The sequence below is a fragment of the Poecilia mexicana genome, unplaced genomic scaffold (assembly GCF_051168715.1).
Source record: "Poecilia mexicana isolate PSO_F unplaced genomic scaffold, ASM5116871v1 scaffold_16, whole genome shotgun sequence".
Classification (NCBI taxonomy): domain Eukaryota; kingdom Metazoa; phylum Chordata; class Actinopteri; order Cyprinodontiformes; family Poeciliidae; genus Poecilia; species Poecilia mexicana.
This window is the reverse complement of record NW_028263385.1, coordinates 16,526,086-16,541,647: the sequence shown is the minus strand read 5'-3', so window position 1 is coordinate 16,541,647 and position 15,562 is coordinate 16,526,086. Positions and strand designations below refer to the sequence as shown.

The window sequence follows — 15,562 nt, the reverse complement described above, 5'->3', positions numbered from 1 at the left end:
TTAAAAATAAATGCACCATATAGCTGTCCGCACAAGTGCCTTGTAAATAATAACAGCATTGTTTTTATTATTCTACTACAAAAGCTTAAAATTTAAACATTAATCATATTCAGCAGATACATATATGTAAGCATTTATTAAAAGTCTATTTATGAAGTCAAAGCAGTTTTTAAATTTTTTTTTTTTTTACATGGATAAATAATTGTCTGCCTATCTCCTTCTCGGAGTGCCCATTTTATTCCGAAACCAAACAGTCCAGGCGGTCTGCAAGGGTAGGAACTTGTGTCTGTCTTGCAATTAAATCCAAGATATGAATGTTTGTCTAATATTGGAATGTTTGTGTGATGAAAATCTAAGCAAGTTGTAGCTTTTATCACGAGAAGAATTTATTATCTATCATTGCCGTTCTTTAGAGAACCGGATTTAAGGAACGGTAAGCTAGGCCTACTCTCTTGCGAATATACACTAAAATAAACATGCGTAACATACAATTAAATAAATACAACCATCGTTGGCCCGCTTTTTTTCCTGATATACATTTCCAATAGTTCTTTACTTGGAAATGTATGTCATTTCCAAGTTATTCGGTTACCTTTGTTGAATCAGTTAGTTTACCAAAACAATACACGCTAGCGGCTCGTGGATAAAATTCATGTAGTTAATTTCGTCAATCTTTGCATGTTTTATTTCGTTTCTGGAAAACACGTTTCTTTTTATGTTGCAGTGGTGGAACTATGGAGACTTCGGAGGTGGAGGTTCCGGCTATACCTACAGAAGAACAACCTGCCCCAAATCATGGGCCACCATATCCAAAGAAAAAGAAAAAGGTGCATGGCAGTAAAGAGATATAAAATAACTTCCATTTATTTTTATTATTTTTAACTGCAATTTCAAAAATAAAAGTACACAAGTTTAGAGTTTTGTAAATCATCCCAAGGTTTTCAGTATAATCAACTTGACTTACTTCCTATCTGTCAATCACCATGGTAACTACTGTTGGAAAACTAACTTCTTCTACAGTAGATTAAGATTAGAGATCAAGACAATTAAAAAAAAAACAACCTGAAAAAATATCTAAAGAACAATTAATTCATTTTTAAACAGGACCCATCTCCATACACAAGGAAATCGCCACCTCACCCTGCGGTCTTCCTGCTTTACAGTGGGATGGACTCGGGACGTGAACTTTAAAATAAGAGAGCTTCACTAACCTCATAAGTTTGTTGGCTCAGCTTTCAGTCCTTCCTGGGTGACAGTGGTGAACCTCTGGCACCATACAGGCCAAGAGTGCATGTGCTGTTGCTGCCATGAGCCACTGCTGTGGCAGCATCATGCAGTGCACACACAGGCATCGAGCTCTCGATGCATCACTGTGCAGGGATCGGCGCTGGGCTAGCTCTACCTGTTATCAGGAGCTTTGAAAGTCCAGTTGCTTATCCCTCAAGCGCAGAGCAATACTATGAAGAGATAAACTCTTGTCAGCTGCCCAGTTTGTGTTCAGTCCTACTTAAATTTAGATCATAAGTTGAATCAGAATGAAATGTACACCTCATGATTTAATGACGTGCGTGATTATTTGTCTGCTTTTTGATATCAAAATAAGGCTTTTAAAAATGTTCAACTTTACTTTTTGGCACACTGGAATTTTTCATTCTTGGGGTGTATCTTTCCACCCTTTTTTTTTTCAACTAAATATTTGTGTAAATACGGAGTGTAAATATTTTTCCAGTTATCTTAATACTAGTGGGCAGTAATAATAATAGTAATTGTGTTACCATTCATATCAGTTCCTCCATGAGAGGAACTGAGCTTATTTTTGCATCTTTTTCTGTTTCCAAACGTCGATCCACTGTTCATGAATACGTCCGTCTGGTCAGAGGAGCGGGCAGGTCTTCACCTCGGTGCTCTGTTACCTGGCTGCAGCAGACGTTTGCGTATTTTGAGCTGTGTTTGTCCTCGTGTCCCCTATGAAGCCAGTGACTTATTGTCGCTGCTCTCATCTGACGAGTCTTCATCACTAGACGACACTTTTCAGAGCCCAGATAAACTCGTTGCCGTGGCTGTCCCTGCGTGACGCGGGGCTCGCGGAGAATGACGTGAACGAGCGGCTCTGAATGGTGCGGCGGACGTGGACGAGGTGTCCTGTCCTCTGCTGAGTGTCACCCTGTCACTAATTCCTGTGTGTGTCTCTCTCCTCCTCGTGGGTTTATTCCCTCCACGGTGACAGAAAAAGCAGCATCTGCATTCTGCTGACATAGGTAAGTGTTTTTTTTACACACGGCGCCACTTCCTGTGCTGAGAGGTGAAGCTGGAGGTCTTGGGTCTCTGTGCTTCACATCATGAATGGTGGGTGACTCGTTCACCAGGCAGCGACCCTCCCCGCTCTCAGTGACCTGGGGACTCTTTTGGTGCCCTCACACAGTTTTAACCCAGTTTGGTTTCCTGTCTGTTGCTACGGGTGACCAGTTTAGATTGTAAAAAGGTTCTGAGCACTGACATTGCAACACATTCTCCTGTGATGCTGCAGCATCACATTTGTTGGATGTTTAATTTTTTAAACATTGCCAAATAGGGTGTTTTTACACTTCATACTTCACCAGGTGCTTCGTTTCTGTGGCACAGCGGTGAATCCTGTGGTGCTGAGCGCAGCGACAGACACTGCATCTGCAGTGTCCTGCAGACCGGTGGGGAAATATGTGGGGATTGGCTAAGAGCTTCTCCTATTCCTCCCAGATATCAATAAGATGCAGAGATGTCTGATGGTGTTCAGTTAATCAGGAAATGAGTTCGCTGGTCATCGGTTGTTGCAATTTCTGCAACAACACAACAGACTCCATCAGTGTAACCTTTACTGGATTTTTGGTGGCAGTTTTGTGTTCGGCAAGAAATCTAAAGTGATTTTGTTCTTCGATTACGTTGAAGTTGTTGTGCTGATCACTGCTGTATTTTCTCCAGTGTTCTCCAAAGGCCATGCTTTCCTTTCTGTCCCCTCTCTGAGCAAAGTGTTGAAGGACATCACAGACAGCATCATCGGTAAGGTGAACCTTTTCCCCTCAGCAGTTTTCATGTATCATGTTGCAATCATAACTTACGTATGTTTTTATTGAGATTTTATATATCTTTATAAAAATGCATAATTTTCATGATAAAAATAAAAGTCTAATATATTCAATACATCCATATTCAAGCTCAAAATTCCAAGATAAATGGAATATCACAATAGTAGCATTGTTCAATATTTACCACACCAAAACGGCCACCAGATGGCAGCATCATGCAAGAAGTGGTGATGAGCAGAGTTACTTTTCTTCCTGCAGCATTTTGCATGTAGTCCAAAAATTACAACCTGACTAGAACATCCAGAGCAGTGGCTCTAGATTCTGGTTCTCAGACCCCACCGTCTTTTGGATGTAATGTTTTGAAGGTAATGCAAATGATTGCATTACTTAATTCATTTAAGTTGGAACTGGTGGCTTCGTACCTTCCTTTGGTGAGCGTGAAAATAATGACCCTGGGACTTAAGTCTAAGTCACTAAATCCAATCTAGCCGTAAACAAGTGCCGTTATTTTTGGGAAAAGAGCTACCGTTAACAGGAGTGGTTGTTGAAGCTATGCAGCTGTGAGGGCTACTCAGCTGCATAGCTGAATGGCTCGTCTAGCTCTAACTAGACTCGTCTAGTTAGAGCTAGACGAGTCTTTTCTGCCACCAGTTTGATTAGAATATCTCCTATAAACCAATTCTGGGGTAAGACCCGGGTTTCAGGGATTTTCCGGACCTGTTAGACAGAGAACTGGTCAGTAGTCAGTCAAATGAGTGGTGAGATAAAGGCGGGGCTGACTATTGTGTAATAACAAACAATAGGGTGCGGTCCTCTGCTGGTCTTCAATCTGCGTCCCCTTGTTGGCTCATCTTCAGCGCCGCGGACAAAGAACAGTCTCCTCCCTTGTCTGCTGGTTTTTAAACCCTCTCAGCATGGGAGAGGTCTATGTGACTTCTGACTCATTCCAATGAGTCTGTGGAAAGTCCCAACCTTTCCCAACCACCATCTCCTTCATGACTCATTGCAGCAACTCTCTTTGGTACTTCCCTTTTTCTACTGGCCATCTGGCCATTGAGACAATTTCTCGTAACTTACTTCCCTTTTTGAGTTTTCCCAGCACCCCCGCCTAGCTCAGTGTACTAATTGCAACACAGTCTGCTTCATTTCTCATGATCTCAAATCTTTGGTCATCTCATTTCTGTAATTTATTACAAAACATAATCAATTTGTCATTTTATCAACTTATAACTCTCAGTATGATTCTCCATCACTTATCTAGTCTGTAACTCAAGCTGTTACCATTTCTAATCATCAATAATCAACATACGACAATCAAGTTGTTACTGTTACTACAAATCAAGAATACAGAACATATATTTCAATTATAGACATTCCAACCATTACATATGTATGTATTTTCTATTTCTCCTCTTTAATCATCATTAAATCAATATGCAAGATTACTGTTATTTCTCAGGGCTTTGCTCCGTTTTCTGCGTGTACCTGGAAAGATCTCACCACCTTATGCCAGTTTTCACGACAGTATGAGCAGGAAAATATCCAAAATCTGCAGGATAGTGAGTTTTTTTTAAGTTATTCCAAGATTAAATTTATGGATAATTTATTTACCAATTCTGTATTATTTGGCATTTGGTAAGGAGTAATGGAGTACGGGGAGGATTCAAATCCATGCCACACCTTTCAGATTGTTTGAAAAATAAATAAAAAAACCCTCTTGTTTTCCCTCCACTTCAGTTATGGACTATTTTGTGTCATAATTAAATTCACTGAAGTTATTTGCTTGCAAGTGTGGGAAAAAAATCTTTGGAGGGTGTTAATACTTTTACATCTTTATTTTTTATATTTTTCATTTCAAATTACAAATAAATGAAGCCTCAGTAATGACTTTATGTCTGCAGGTCTTCAGTACGTCTGGGAATACCGCAGCCCCAGTAAAATGGTCCAGCCGCATTACCAGTGCAAGCTGTGTTCCCTGTCCCGTGTGCAGCATGACATGGTTGATCATGTGAAAGGCTGGAAACACAGCTTCAGATACATGGTGAGTACGGCTGGTCTCCCAGTCAGCCACAGGGGCCCCTTTGTTCAAAATAAACATGGAAATAAATCTTTCTTTTCTTTTTTTTTCCTTCTTTTTTTTGGGGGGGGGGGCTTGCAACAGAAAAAGAATCACCCTGATAAGGTTATCTGGGAAGAGGAAGATGGCGTAAAGGACCCTGCAATCAGAAAGGCAGTTAAAGTTGCTGCTGCAGAGGTGGAAAAAGCGGAGGGGAGGGGGCAAATCAGGGTACGTAATAAACTTATTACAACTACAAGTTCAAAAAGACTCATTTTTATCTGTCTAGTCCAGAATAGTTAACTTTTTCTAAGTCAATACTGAGTCATTTTGTGATATTTATGGGAGAGGAGAGCATTGTTTAAATTATGGATTAATGTATTTTTTTTTTTTGTTGTTTTTTTGCAGTAGCTTAAATTTATACATTTTTCTCTTTCTCTTGTGATTCTTAGGTGATTCTGAAGGAGCCCTATCTAGTGCTTGCATTTAAAGGACTCCGTGAGTGTTTTTGCTGCGTACTCACCAATGGGGATTTCAGACCTCAACAGTAGCAAAGTTCAGAGTTCAGTAGTTTACGTCTCGGTGGCCAAGAATGTGGCCACTGAGGCCTAAACTACTACCAAAAAACTCAGAATTTTCCTTAATATTTTCACACATTTCTGCTGATATTAACAAATTTAGAGAATTACAAAAAACACTCCCCCCAGCCCCCCGTCAAATTTACAACTTTTTTACAACAGAGAATTTTAGCTTTTGGGTGCAAATTTACTTCTCTGTGGCTACAATGTTTTTCATTCATGGCCCTGATGCTCCATCATAGCATAATCACTGCTCTGATTTGTGTGTTTTTTTTTTTTTTATTTCGTATCATTTTTTCACAGGTTCTGCTGTTCCCAGACCGATTATTCCACGAAATAACGAGATGAGACCAATGGGTCCTCCATTTGGTGAGCTCTCTTTGGATCTACTAGAAAATCACATTCTTTCAACTAATTGAATTTAGTGCAACTCAAATCATTTATACATAGATATAAATTATATTTAAGGTTATTTTGGTGATTATGGCTTACATATAATCAAATACTCGGCTTAAAAATTCACACCAAGTCAGTTTTTTTTTCTTTCAACTTTTAATATAGAAACACTGGCTTACAGAAAAGTGTATACATTTACTACTACTGTTACTAATAATAAGCAATTTTATTTATAATACTGAACTGTATTTGCACTCAATACTCCTATTGTATGAATGACGGCATCAGTTCAGCGTGGCATCAGGGCGATGGTTCTTGTGGTTCCTTTCGTTTTGGCCTTCAGCTCGTCTCCATTGCTGGCCCCAGTGTCTCTCATCGTCCCCTTGACAGCAACCCACACCTTCCGCTTTTCCGTCCATTTACCTCGACGACCTTGCTTTTTAGTTTTGACCTTTCTATGCTCACTTCACTTCTGTATTCGGCCAGGAACTCATTCAGTTCCACCAGTGGCTGCCAGTTCCCCCTCTCCACCAACACCACTACTGTGTTTTGCTATGTCTTTTCTTCAGCCCTCAGCTAAAACTCTTTTTTAGCTGACCGTTTTCTACTGTTTACATTTCAAGTTGATGGTTTGGATTACGAGACTTCTCTTTTTTTGGCGAATCACATGTACTGAAGGTGTTAACTATACCTCCCATCACTCTGACTAACCCTTACTTCTGCTTTTTGAAATCCCTGTTTGCTCACTCTGGTCTTCCCTTAACTTTACTTATGGCTCCATTATTCTCCTCTCTGTTGGCTTTTGTATAACTTCCACACATAACTTTTCAGAATACAAAAATTACCTTATTGTCTTAAAATACACTGATTATTTGTGTATTTTAAGACAATAAGGTCTTAAAATACACATTTTAGATTGGCGACTAAAATGTTTCTTTTCAGATCACCTTTTAAATCATATTTGATTACATAAAAAATTATTTAAAACTGAGATTCTAACACAATTATGAAATCCTACAAAAAATTAAGGTTAATAAGAAATGTAACACTTAAGTATTTCAATAAACATCTTGATCAAGATTAGAAGTTCAGTCCCTTGTTATCTTTTCCACAATTATGCTGAGTTGATGCTCTCACCCTCTTCTGACATATTAAATTAAAACGTATCACTTATTCAGTTTAATTAATAAAACATTTAATAGAAGATCAAATCAGCCATGGTTTAATCATTTTGATGATTTAACAAACTATTTACATGATGTAGGACATTTACAATATAGGTTCATTTTATGGGTAATATTGGAGAAAAACAAACATGTTTGGACTTCCATCTTGATCTTCACAGGATCTCAACTTATTTAATGAGACTCTGGAGTTTTGGTCAGTCCGGTTTTCTGGGCTGTCCAGCCGAGGTCACCATGGTAACCAAAGCAGATTTTGATACAGTGAGCATTGTGGGCCGGTGCCAAGTCATGATAGAAAATTAACTTGGCATCTCCATAAAGCGTGTCAGCATTTGGGAAGCACTAAGTTAACTTCCTGGTAGCTTTGGTTCAAATAAATCACATGTGAGCAGCGGAAACGGCTCACTGTATGCGTTTCACTTCAGACTGAACACCAAGCAACTTAAAAAAAAAAAAAATTAAGGATAATTTTTCTTTTTTAATTACTGGAAAAAAGAGGATAATTGAGCGACAGCTCAGCCCCTTTTCACCTTAGCTAGGGGAAAATGCTTTTGACGAGATGTCTGGTTCAGAAGTGGCTTTACACAAGGAGTATGACCGTTGAGGTGGTTCTGGAAAAACTGACTCCAGGCAAAGTCCTCTCCTAGTTTATCTTCCTCAAACTCTGAATTTGGCTTCACGTCACAGTCCTCACAAGGCTACAGTTGTCCTGTTGCCTGTGCATGTTTTCCTTCCTGTGTATGTTCTTGTAGACAGCCCTCTGAATACCCAGGTTCTTTAGCATTAATCTTGGGTGGCGTACCCTTCCTGTGAAACATTTCATTGACTGTCTGCTAAAAAAAAAAAACTGTCAAGTCAGCGGTCTCGTGTCGACCATAACGCATTTCTGGATTGAATCTTTGTTGGCATTGCGCAATGAAAATTGAATTAAAAAAAAAAAAAAAAAAAACTGAAAATATGACGTTGGACAAATGATGAGTGAGCGAATGTGCCTTTCACTAACTAATTTAGTTAGTTAGTTAATTTAGTTAGTCTTTTGACTAACTAAATTGTCACTTTTTGTGATGATTCCTTAGACGCAACTGTAAGGTCTTCTTTCTTGGAGGATGTTTCAGATTTCCACAAATATGCTGAACTGACGCTCTGCGGTCATATTAATATGTAATTAACATACATCATGTAATTAACAGGCCCGAGGTTCCATGACACGAGGTTTCCAGGAGAGTTTGCCACTCATGGAGGATCTCACCCTGGTTTTCCATGTGGGGAATATGAGGAACCTGCATATGGAGGCTACATGTCAGGACCAGCTTTCCCTGACAGCAGCATGGCTCCAGCTCCGTATGCAAACAGTATCGGTCCTGGACAAGATGGATATGGAAGAAGTGAACCGATGGTTGAAAGCTCAAACACAGCATATACCAATGAGTACCAGGAAAACTCAGTGGACAGACCGATAAGCAAGCCAGTGGACCGACCCGGATTATTGGGAGCCGCTCCACAGAGTAGCAACATGCCTGCGGTGCTGAAACACTTGGTGCGAATCTTCAATTGTTTTCCTTAAATCAGACTAGATGGATGCACTTTGACTTTTTTTTTTTTTTTTTTGTCTTCAGGAATCTTTCCAAATAGAGAATGAGAACGATGCACAGCTTGTTTTGAAAGTGACACAAAGGCTAACAGATGTGCTGATGGAGTACAGGCTGAGGACCATTCCTGCGGTACGGAGCCCATTAATCTTATGCTTTGATGAACCTTTAAGCTGAATTTTAACTTGGCTACATTCTTCTGTTGCTTTTACCTCCACAGGCATCGACTTTTTGCAACCCGTCCTTGAACTTTTCTAACACTCCGCCAAGGTTGCAAAACGACCGATATTCAAGTAATCACTCTGGTACAGAACAACAGCATTGCTAGGCAGACTTGATTATAAATGGAGATTCATAGAACGTCGCAGCTTTAATTTACATTCACCTCAATCTGTTTGGATTATATTTTGTAGGTTCATCCAGATATCCTGACCCTCCGCAGAAATACTTCAACTGATTGTCAGAAGATGGCGCCTTACTCCTCTTCTCCGTCTCTCACCGATCCACAAGTCCAGTTTTTTTTCCCCGTGTATATTGATTTTGGGTAGCTTATTTTTTCCTCCATTCTTCTTTTCACTTCCTCAGAGCAAGGGAAGTTTTACATAACAGAATGTTTAAGTTGATTTATATCACCATTGTGTTTTTTTCAGATGTAATAAAGAACTTGATGTAACTGCAATAATTCACAGGTAGCATTTAATCCCACGCTTTAGTCTCTTATCAAGTGACATTTCCTCTCCAATTACCTGCTCCGTCTGTCAAATGCCTCAGGATTATGTTGTACACAACCCCCATAACAGTCTGTTCACACAGCTGTGAGTTACTTCCTCCTCTTCCCTTTCATGTGGCTGTTTTTCACCATTGTTTTTGGTTCATCTAACTTGTCTCTGAAGCGGATCCACATTGTGTTGAAACTTAGTTATCCATTCTCCAACACTGAAAAAAAATTAATAATTGAACCTAAACAAACTGATCTTTCCTCAAAAGCCATATAAAAAATGTATTTAGCCATGCAGGATAAAGGTAAACAAAAATCTCGAACATGTTTGTACACAAATCCAAGGCATCTTCTTTTCATCGCAGTAGTATCCAACACTTGGGAATGTCTTCCATTAATTATTAGAACATTATTGCAGACTGTGTAGTATATATGAAGAAAACGATAACGTAGGGAGATCTTGAAATAAAAAAATCCTTGGAGCAAACTAGAAACCTCTGCAGTCAAGCGCAGCTGAAGCCGATGGTCAGGCAAAACATTCCTCAGGTGTTCATCAAAATTTTCTTCATTTGCTTCTCATTTATGGGGGTGAGAATCACTTTTGATCCCAGGAACTCTTCGCCGTGCAACCTCTGAGCCTGCGTGACCTGCTGTTCGGATTCAAACTTGACCACAGCCTCACCCGAGCCATAGCCCTCACTGTCATGTATTAAAATTATATCATCCAAACTCAGACTGAATTTACAGAACAGGCTCCTGATTTGACTTTTCTTGACAGTTGCAGGCATGTTCCTAATAAAAATGTACCGCTGACCTGTCTCGTTTAGACTTTCTCTCTGTGGCGCGTCTGTCTGCACTGGCTCCTGCACTGGCTCCGACTTCCTGAAGCTGCGTTGTAACCTTGGATCAGTCCTTTGGTTTCTGGGGTGGTTTTTGGCGATTATTTTCCACATGAGCTCCTTGGAGATCGATTTAACCTCAATGGCACCAGAGCCACCATGGCAGCCAGAGAGATTAATGGCGTAGTCGAAGTCCTCGGTACAGTTAAAACTCAGAAAAGCTGTGTCAGTGATATTGCTCGTTTCATCAAGCAGATGAAGCACATTTTTGTGCGGTAGGTTTGGGCATCTGAACAGCTCTTTTATGTCAGTCTTGGTCATGTTTTTTGGCAGGTTTCTGACCATAACCGTGTACTCCGAGGGTCTTGATGAAGCATTGGGTTCCGCATCGAGTTTTGGGTTTTTTAATGGTTTAAACTGAACTTGATCAGATGTCCTCTTAAGGGAAGGAACAGATCTTCTCTCGTAGTGTGCCTTTTCTGTTGGAGATCTTTTATGTTTCCACTTTGACCCGTCATCAAAAGCCTTACTACATTCCTGAAGAGCTCTGACCCACAGTTTTTCATCTGCTCCACGTACTTCCACATGAACGGAGCCCAGCAACTGTTGGTTGAAGCCAAGAGCATCAGATGCATTTTGCATATCTGCAAACTTCACAAGGCAGCCACGACTGATTCCCAGTTCGACGTTAACTATAACGTCTTCTACACGCAATCCTTTGAAGAACTTGCAAATGTCTTCTTTAGTAATTGAAGCTGGCAGCCCAAATAGCCGGGCGTAGCCTGGCCTCAAGTCCAATGTATGTTCTGGATTTCTGACCGCTTCAGAGGAAGTTGTGCTGTCAACGTGGGGAAACTCAAACATTGGCACCATGGTTTGAGTTGATTGGAGTCTTTTAAGGACAGTACAAACCCCAAGTAAAAAAGAATCGGCATCTAATGGTTGTGCATTCGAAGCCGGCATGTTTGTTGGACTCTGCTGAAAATGTTGTGCATTAGAAGCTGGCAGATCAGCAGGATCAGGATCAAGTGGAAATGCAGCTGAAGATGAAATTGAAGTACTATCACCATGCAGCCTAGATTTGGGCGTCACCTTTATCTTATTAACATCATGCAGCCTAGACTTGGGCTTCATTGTCATGTTAACATGTGGCCTGGATTTCTGCTTCATTGTAGTCATGTTGTCTTTATGTAATCTGGATTTGGGCTTCAATATATTAATGTCACGAGGTCCAGATTTGGGCTTCACCTTAGCCATGTAAACATCATGCGAGCTGGATTTGGACTTGACATCGCCATTTTTATCCTTATGTCGCCTTGACATTTCATTTTCAGCTGAACGTGGATGGGGTTTTCTTACGGTGAGCGAAGTTTTCTTGCTATTTAAGGACTCCTCGAGTTTCCACTCTATCTCTTCCATGCTGCTGATGTGCAGGGTCACCATGGAGCCTTTGAGTAAATTCCCACTGCGCAGCAAGGCAGCCTGTGCATCACTGACAGTGGTAAATGAAATGAAAGCCTCGCCGAGATGTCCTCCCATAATGTAAACTCCTCCATCAGGTATGTCCAGGGACTGAAAGAAGGTCCGTATATCTTCAGTGCCTGCCTTCACGTCCAGGCCTTCCAGTCTGAGGATCGTACTCATTCTTTCCGTCCTTTGTCCCTGCAGGCTGGGTGTTGTCTGTAAATTTAGAAGGCTCTGGTGAAAAAGTTGAGAACACAAGTGTTATTTTCGAAGCATTAACATGAGGGAAGAGGCCACAGGAAACACAAAGTTAAGGGCGGGAATATCTAGAAGAGAGAGAGAAAAATAGTTACACAACCATGACGTGTATATTAATACTTACATAGCTTGCCTACGTGTCCTAGGATTTTAAAGGGTTTAAGAGATGAAATCCAGTTTCAACTTATCCATAACAACTTTGTGAGCCCTGCCAGCTCTTCTTCACTCATCTCTCCCTCGGACTGATCATCAGCCCGCGGGTTTCCTCCCTTTTATTTACTCTGAGGTGCCCTGTAACCCATCACTGCCTCCTAGCGGATGGAGTGTGAACTACACTACATACAGATTACAATATCATGAAAAAGTTAAACTACTATATGTAGATTCATCACACACAAAGTGAAATATTTCAAACCCTTGTATCTTGTAAGTTTGGTGATTATGGCTTAAAAAGTACCCACAATTTAATGTTTCAGAATTTAGAATGTTACACAAGATCACTGTAAAATAGTATTTTAAACAGAAATGCCTGAAAAGTATATATTAATTTCCATTTCCATGCACAAAATAGTTGATACTTTATTGCTTGTTAAGTTTAGCAGGTACAGGACACAACTTAATTCACTTCAGCAGCTGAGAGAAAAGCAGAAAACATATTTTAAAAAAAAGAAAAAAAAGCTGATTCCCTAAAGCTGATGCTGTGAGAACTTTAGGTGCACTAAACTGACTGTAAATTCCAGTCATCCAAAAAAAAAAAAAATCCCTTAGCTGGTGCAAAGAATACCCACAATCCATAGACCTTGTCCTAGAATAATGCAAATTAATTTGCTCAACCCTTGTTACCTCAGGTTGACCTCTCTCCCGTCTTGAAGCTGAGCCTCTAACTGTTACAAAACTCTGCGGTCTTTCACAATCCGTTCCCTTTTCTGGGGAAATAGCCTAGAGTATTTCCTCATCTCATTCCTTGCAGCAGAATAACGCATGAAGTGCTGTAAGATGTCCTGATAAATGACTGTGTCAACTCTGGAACAACTTCTGCCCTCTTCACTCAGACTCTAGGGCCCTAAAGAGGTTCTGCAGTAAAGGTGCCAGGGCGCCAAACAGGCCAAGACCGCCCCTGCTTGTAAATCCTATATTTGTTGCTGCTGAATGTTTTTCCTACTACATCTCTTCCTTCCACAGAACTTTCTATGCAATACATTTTTCACATTCTAATTTTCTGACACTGAATTTAGTGGTTTTCATCATCAGTGAGCCATAATCACCAGAATTACAAAAAATAAAGGATTTAACTCTGTATCATGAATCTATACGAGTTTCACTATGAAATATTGACAAAAATATTTCATTTGAACAATATTCTAATTTTTTTTAATTACTTGTATTTTATAACACTAAGTATTACCCTATTATTACTAACCATAAGCATTGTCTCACTCATGGGTTATATACAGTGTTGGACATTGATATTGATATGCTGCGGATTTTAAAAATTTTCTCCTTACAAAAAAGAGGTCTGTAATTTTCATTGTAGGTAAAACTCAACTGTGAGTCAGAATCCTTAAAAAAATCACATTGTATGATTTCTAAATAAATAATTAGCTTTTTAAAAAAAATTTTTTTACATGAAATAAGTATTTGATACAATAGAAAAATAGAACAATGTTTTGTACAGAAACTTTTTACATTTACAAGGTTAACAACCCTGTTGTTGACCCTGGTCAACAGCTATTTCCGTAGTTCTTCGACAACCAGGTCCGACACATTGCAGCAGAGATTTTGGTTCACTTTTAAATCTAAAAAAGAAAATTTCACAATACATGGCCATCCATCTTCATCCTGCAATAGTAACTTTTGAGATTGTGGGCCCATCTCTCTTCAGGTCACTGATCAGGTCCTCCTGTGTACTTCTGGGTTGATTCCTCACCTTTTTCACAATCCTTGATATGCCAAGATCTTGCAAGAAGCCTCAGTCCGATGGAGATTTCCTAATAATTTCCTTCTTACCAAGCGGTTTGCTTTCAGTGTAGCCCACCCCAGTCTTTGACACCAATTTTGTCCCTGGTGTCAGGCCTAGGTGTCTATTATACAAGTAAGGAGTACAAACAGGTGCAATTAATAGAGGTGATGAGTGGAGGACAGCAGGGCAGGTGATCAAATACTGATTCCATGCAAGACAATTGAAATTAATTATTTGAAAATTACACAATGTGATTTTCTGAACTTTTCAAATCCTGTCTCTTACAATTGAGGTTTGTAATATTTACAAACCTCTCCAGTCTTTGTAAGGAAATCGGCGTTGTATTAAATACTTATTTTCCCCGAACTATTCAGAAATCTACTTAGTTGTCTTGATTTTGTAAGGTATCAAATTAAGCTTGAAGATTCTTCTTATGAATTGTTTTCATTAATTCTCAAACTCACAACCTTAATAATTCATGTTCTTCTGTCTTTGTGCTCTTGCATAATCACTCTATAAAAGGAAATGAACGATGCATAGCTGTATTTCCGGCAGAAAGTCCCTATGACTCGTGACCTATAAAAAGACTGAAGATTTTTCACTAAAATAGTCATTTTACTTCCTTGCATCTTAGAATTATTCAAATAGTTTTTCAGCTGAGTTTGTTTTGATAAGCTTCCAATAAAAAGGATTTATTCTAAATGTATTTTTTCACCGTTCAACTTAGATAACGGACCCCAATTATTGCTTGAGAATGCATGTAATCCTTATAAACCAAACAAGCCGAGTCTAATCTGAAAGAATTATTTATTACAAAATTGTAAGATTACAAAATTATGTTATGTGTTAGCGCTGAGAGCACAATAAGAAGAGAAATACATTTTTCACAACTTCCTCTTTTAGTCTTGAAACTGAGTAGTCTAAAACTTTCGCGTCAATCCAAATCTTATTTTTATAATCTTACCAAAGGGTTTTGGAAAAACTTTTGGTCTGTCACTATTTCCGGAATATTCAATAGCAGATATTTTCTTGATTGAGCACCAGGTTTCTGCTTACCTTATTTCGGAGTGTGAGAGCCCATAAAAAATGACCCCAGATTGCAGCAATTCAACCACTAATCATCTGGAAGTCGATATGTCGGTATGTAACAAAACGGTAAAAATCATCCCACATCACCGTTATCTTCATATGAACCTTTGAAGACACGTCTTCCGGTCTTTGTTGTTTAAAATACTTTCTCGTGCAACGCTGCTGTTTTATCCTCTTAAACACTATCCACACCTCATTATAATTATAAACTCCCGCTCTTTAAAAAAAAAATCACCCTAACTCATTATTTTAAAAGCTAGAAGTCCGTCGAAGTTGTTGAGGAAACGTTTGGGAACCGACAGAGCTGCCGGATGCTCCCTGTTCGGTGTGCTGAGCCAAATGATTCGGATCTCTATAAAGACCCTAAAGTCC

The 15,562-nt window shown here is 39.4% G+C and overlaps 2 protein-coding genes across 5 annotated transcripts; one reads left to right on the top strand and one right to left on the bottom strand.

The window, feature by feature from the left end:
• The first annotated feature begins 170 nt into the window (after window positions 1–170).
• LOC106929892 (uncharacterized) lies at window positions 171–9,544 on the top strand. 2 transcript variants are annotated; one of them, XM_088013557.1, is made up of 12 exons: window positions 171–272; window positions 725–827; window positions 2,228–2,258; window positions 2,956–3,033; window positions 4,961–5,100; window positions 5,221–5,346; window positions 5,568–5,613; window positions 5,997–6,062; window positions 8,464–8,810; window positions 8,890–8,994; window positions 9,083–9,167; window positions 9,276–9,544. In XM_088013557.1, the coding sequence occupies exons 2-12, from the start codon at window positions 735–737 to the stop codon at window positions 9,317–9,319; spliced, it is 1,161 nt and encodes a 386-aa protein (XP_087869683.1). In that variant the 5' UTR covers window positions 171–272; window positions 725–734; the 3' UTR covers window positions 9,320–9,544. The 2 variants fall into 2 exon arrangements, with proteins under 2 accessions (XP_087869683.1, XP_087869684.1); XM_088013558.1 differs by lacking the exon at window positions 171–272 and adding an exon at window positions 280–433.
• Window positions 6,227–15,524, bottom strand: rbm12ba (RNA binding motif protein 12Ba). Of its 3 annotated transcripts, XM_015007100.2 has the most exons (3): window positions 15,158–15,524; window positions 12,266–14,222; window positions 6,227–12,117 (listed from the first exon to the last, which is right to left on the bottom strand). In XM_015007100.2, exon 3 carries the CDS (start codon window positions 12,061–12,063, stop codon window positions 10,123–10,125), a length of 1,941 nt encoding a protein of 646 aa, XP_014862586.2. In that variant the 5' UTR covers window positions 12,064–12,117; window positions 12,266–14,222; window positions 15,158–15,524; the 3' UTR covers window positions 6,227–10,122. The 3 variants fall into 3 exon arrangements, with proteins under 3 accessions (XP_014862586.2, XP_087869682.1, XP_014862588.2); XM_088013556.1 differs by having other exon boundaries at window positions 6,227–14,222; XM_015007102.2 differs by lacking the exon at window positions 12,266–14,222.
• Between the last annotated feature and the right edge of the window lie 38 nt (window positions 15,525–15,562).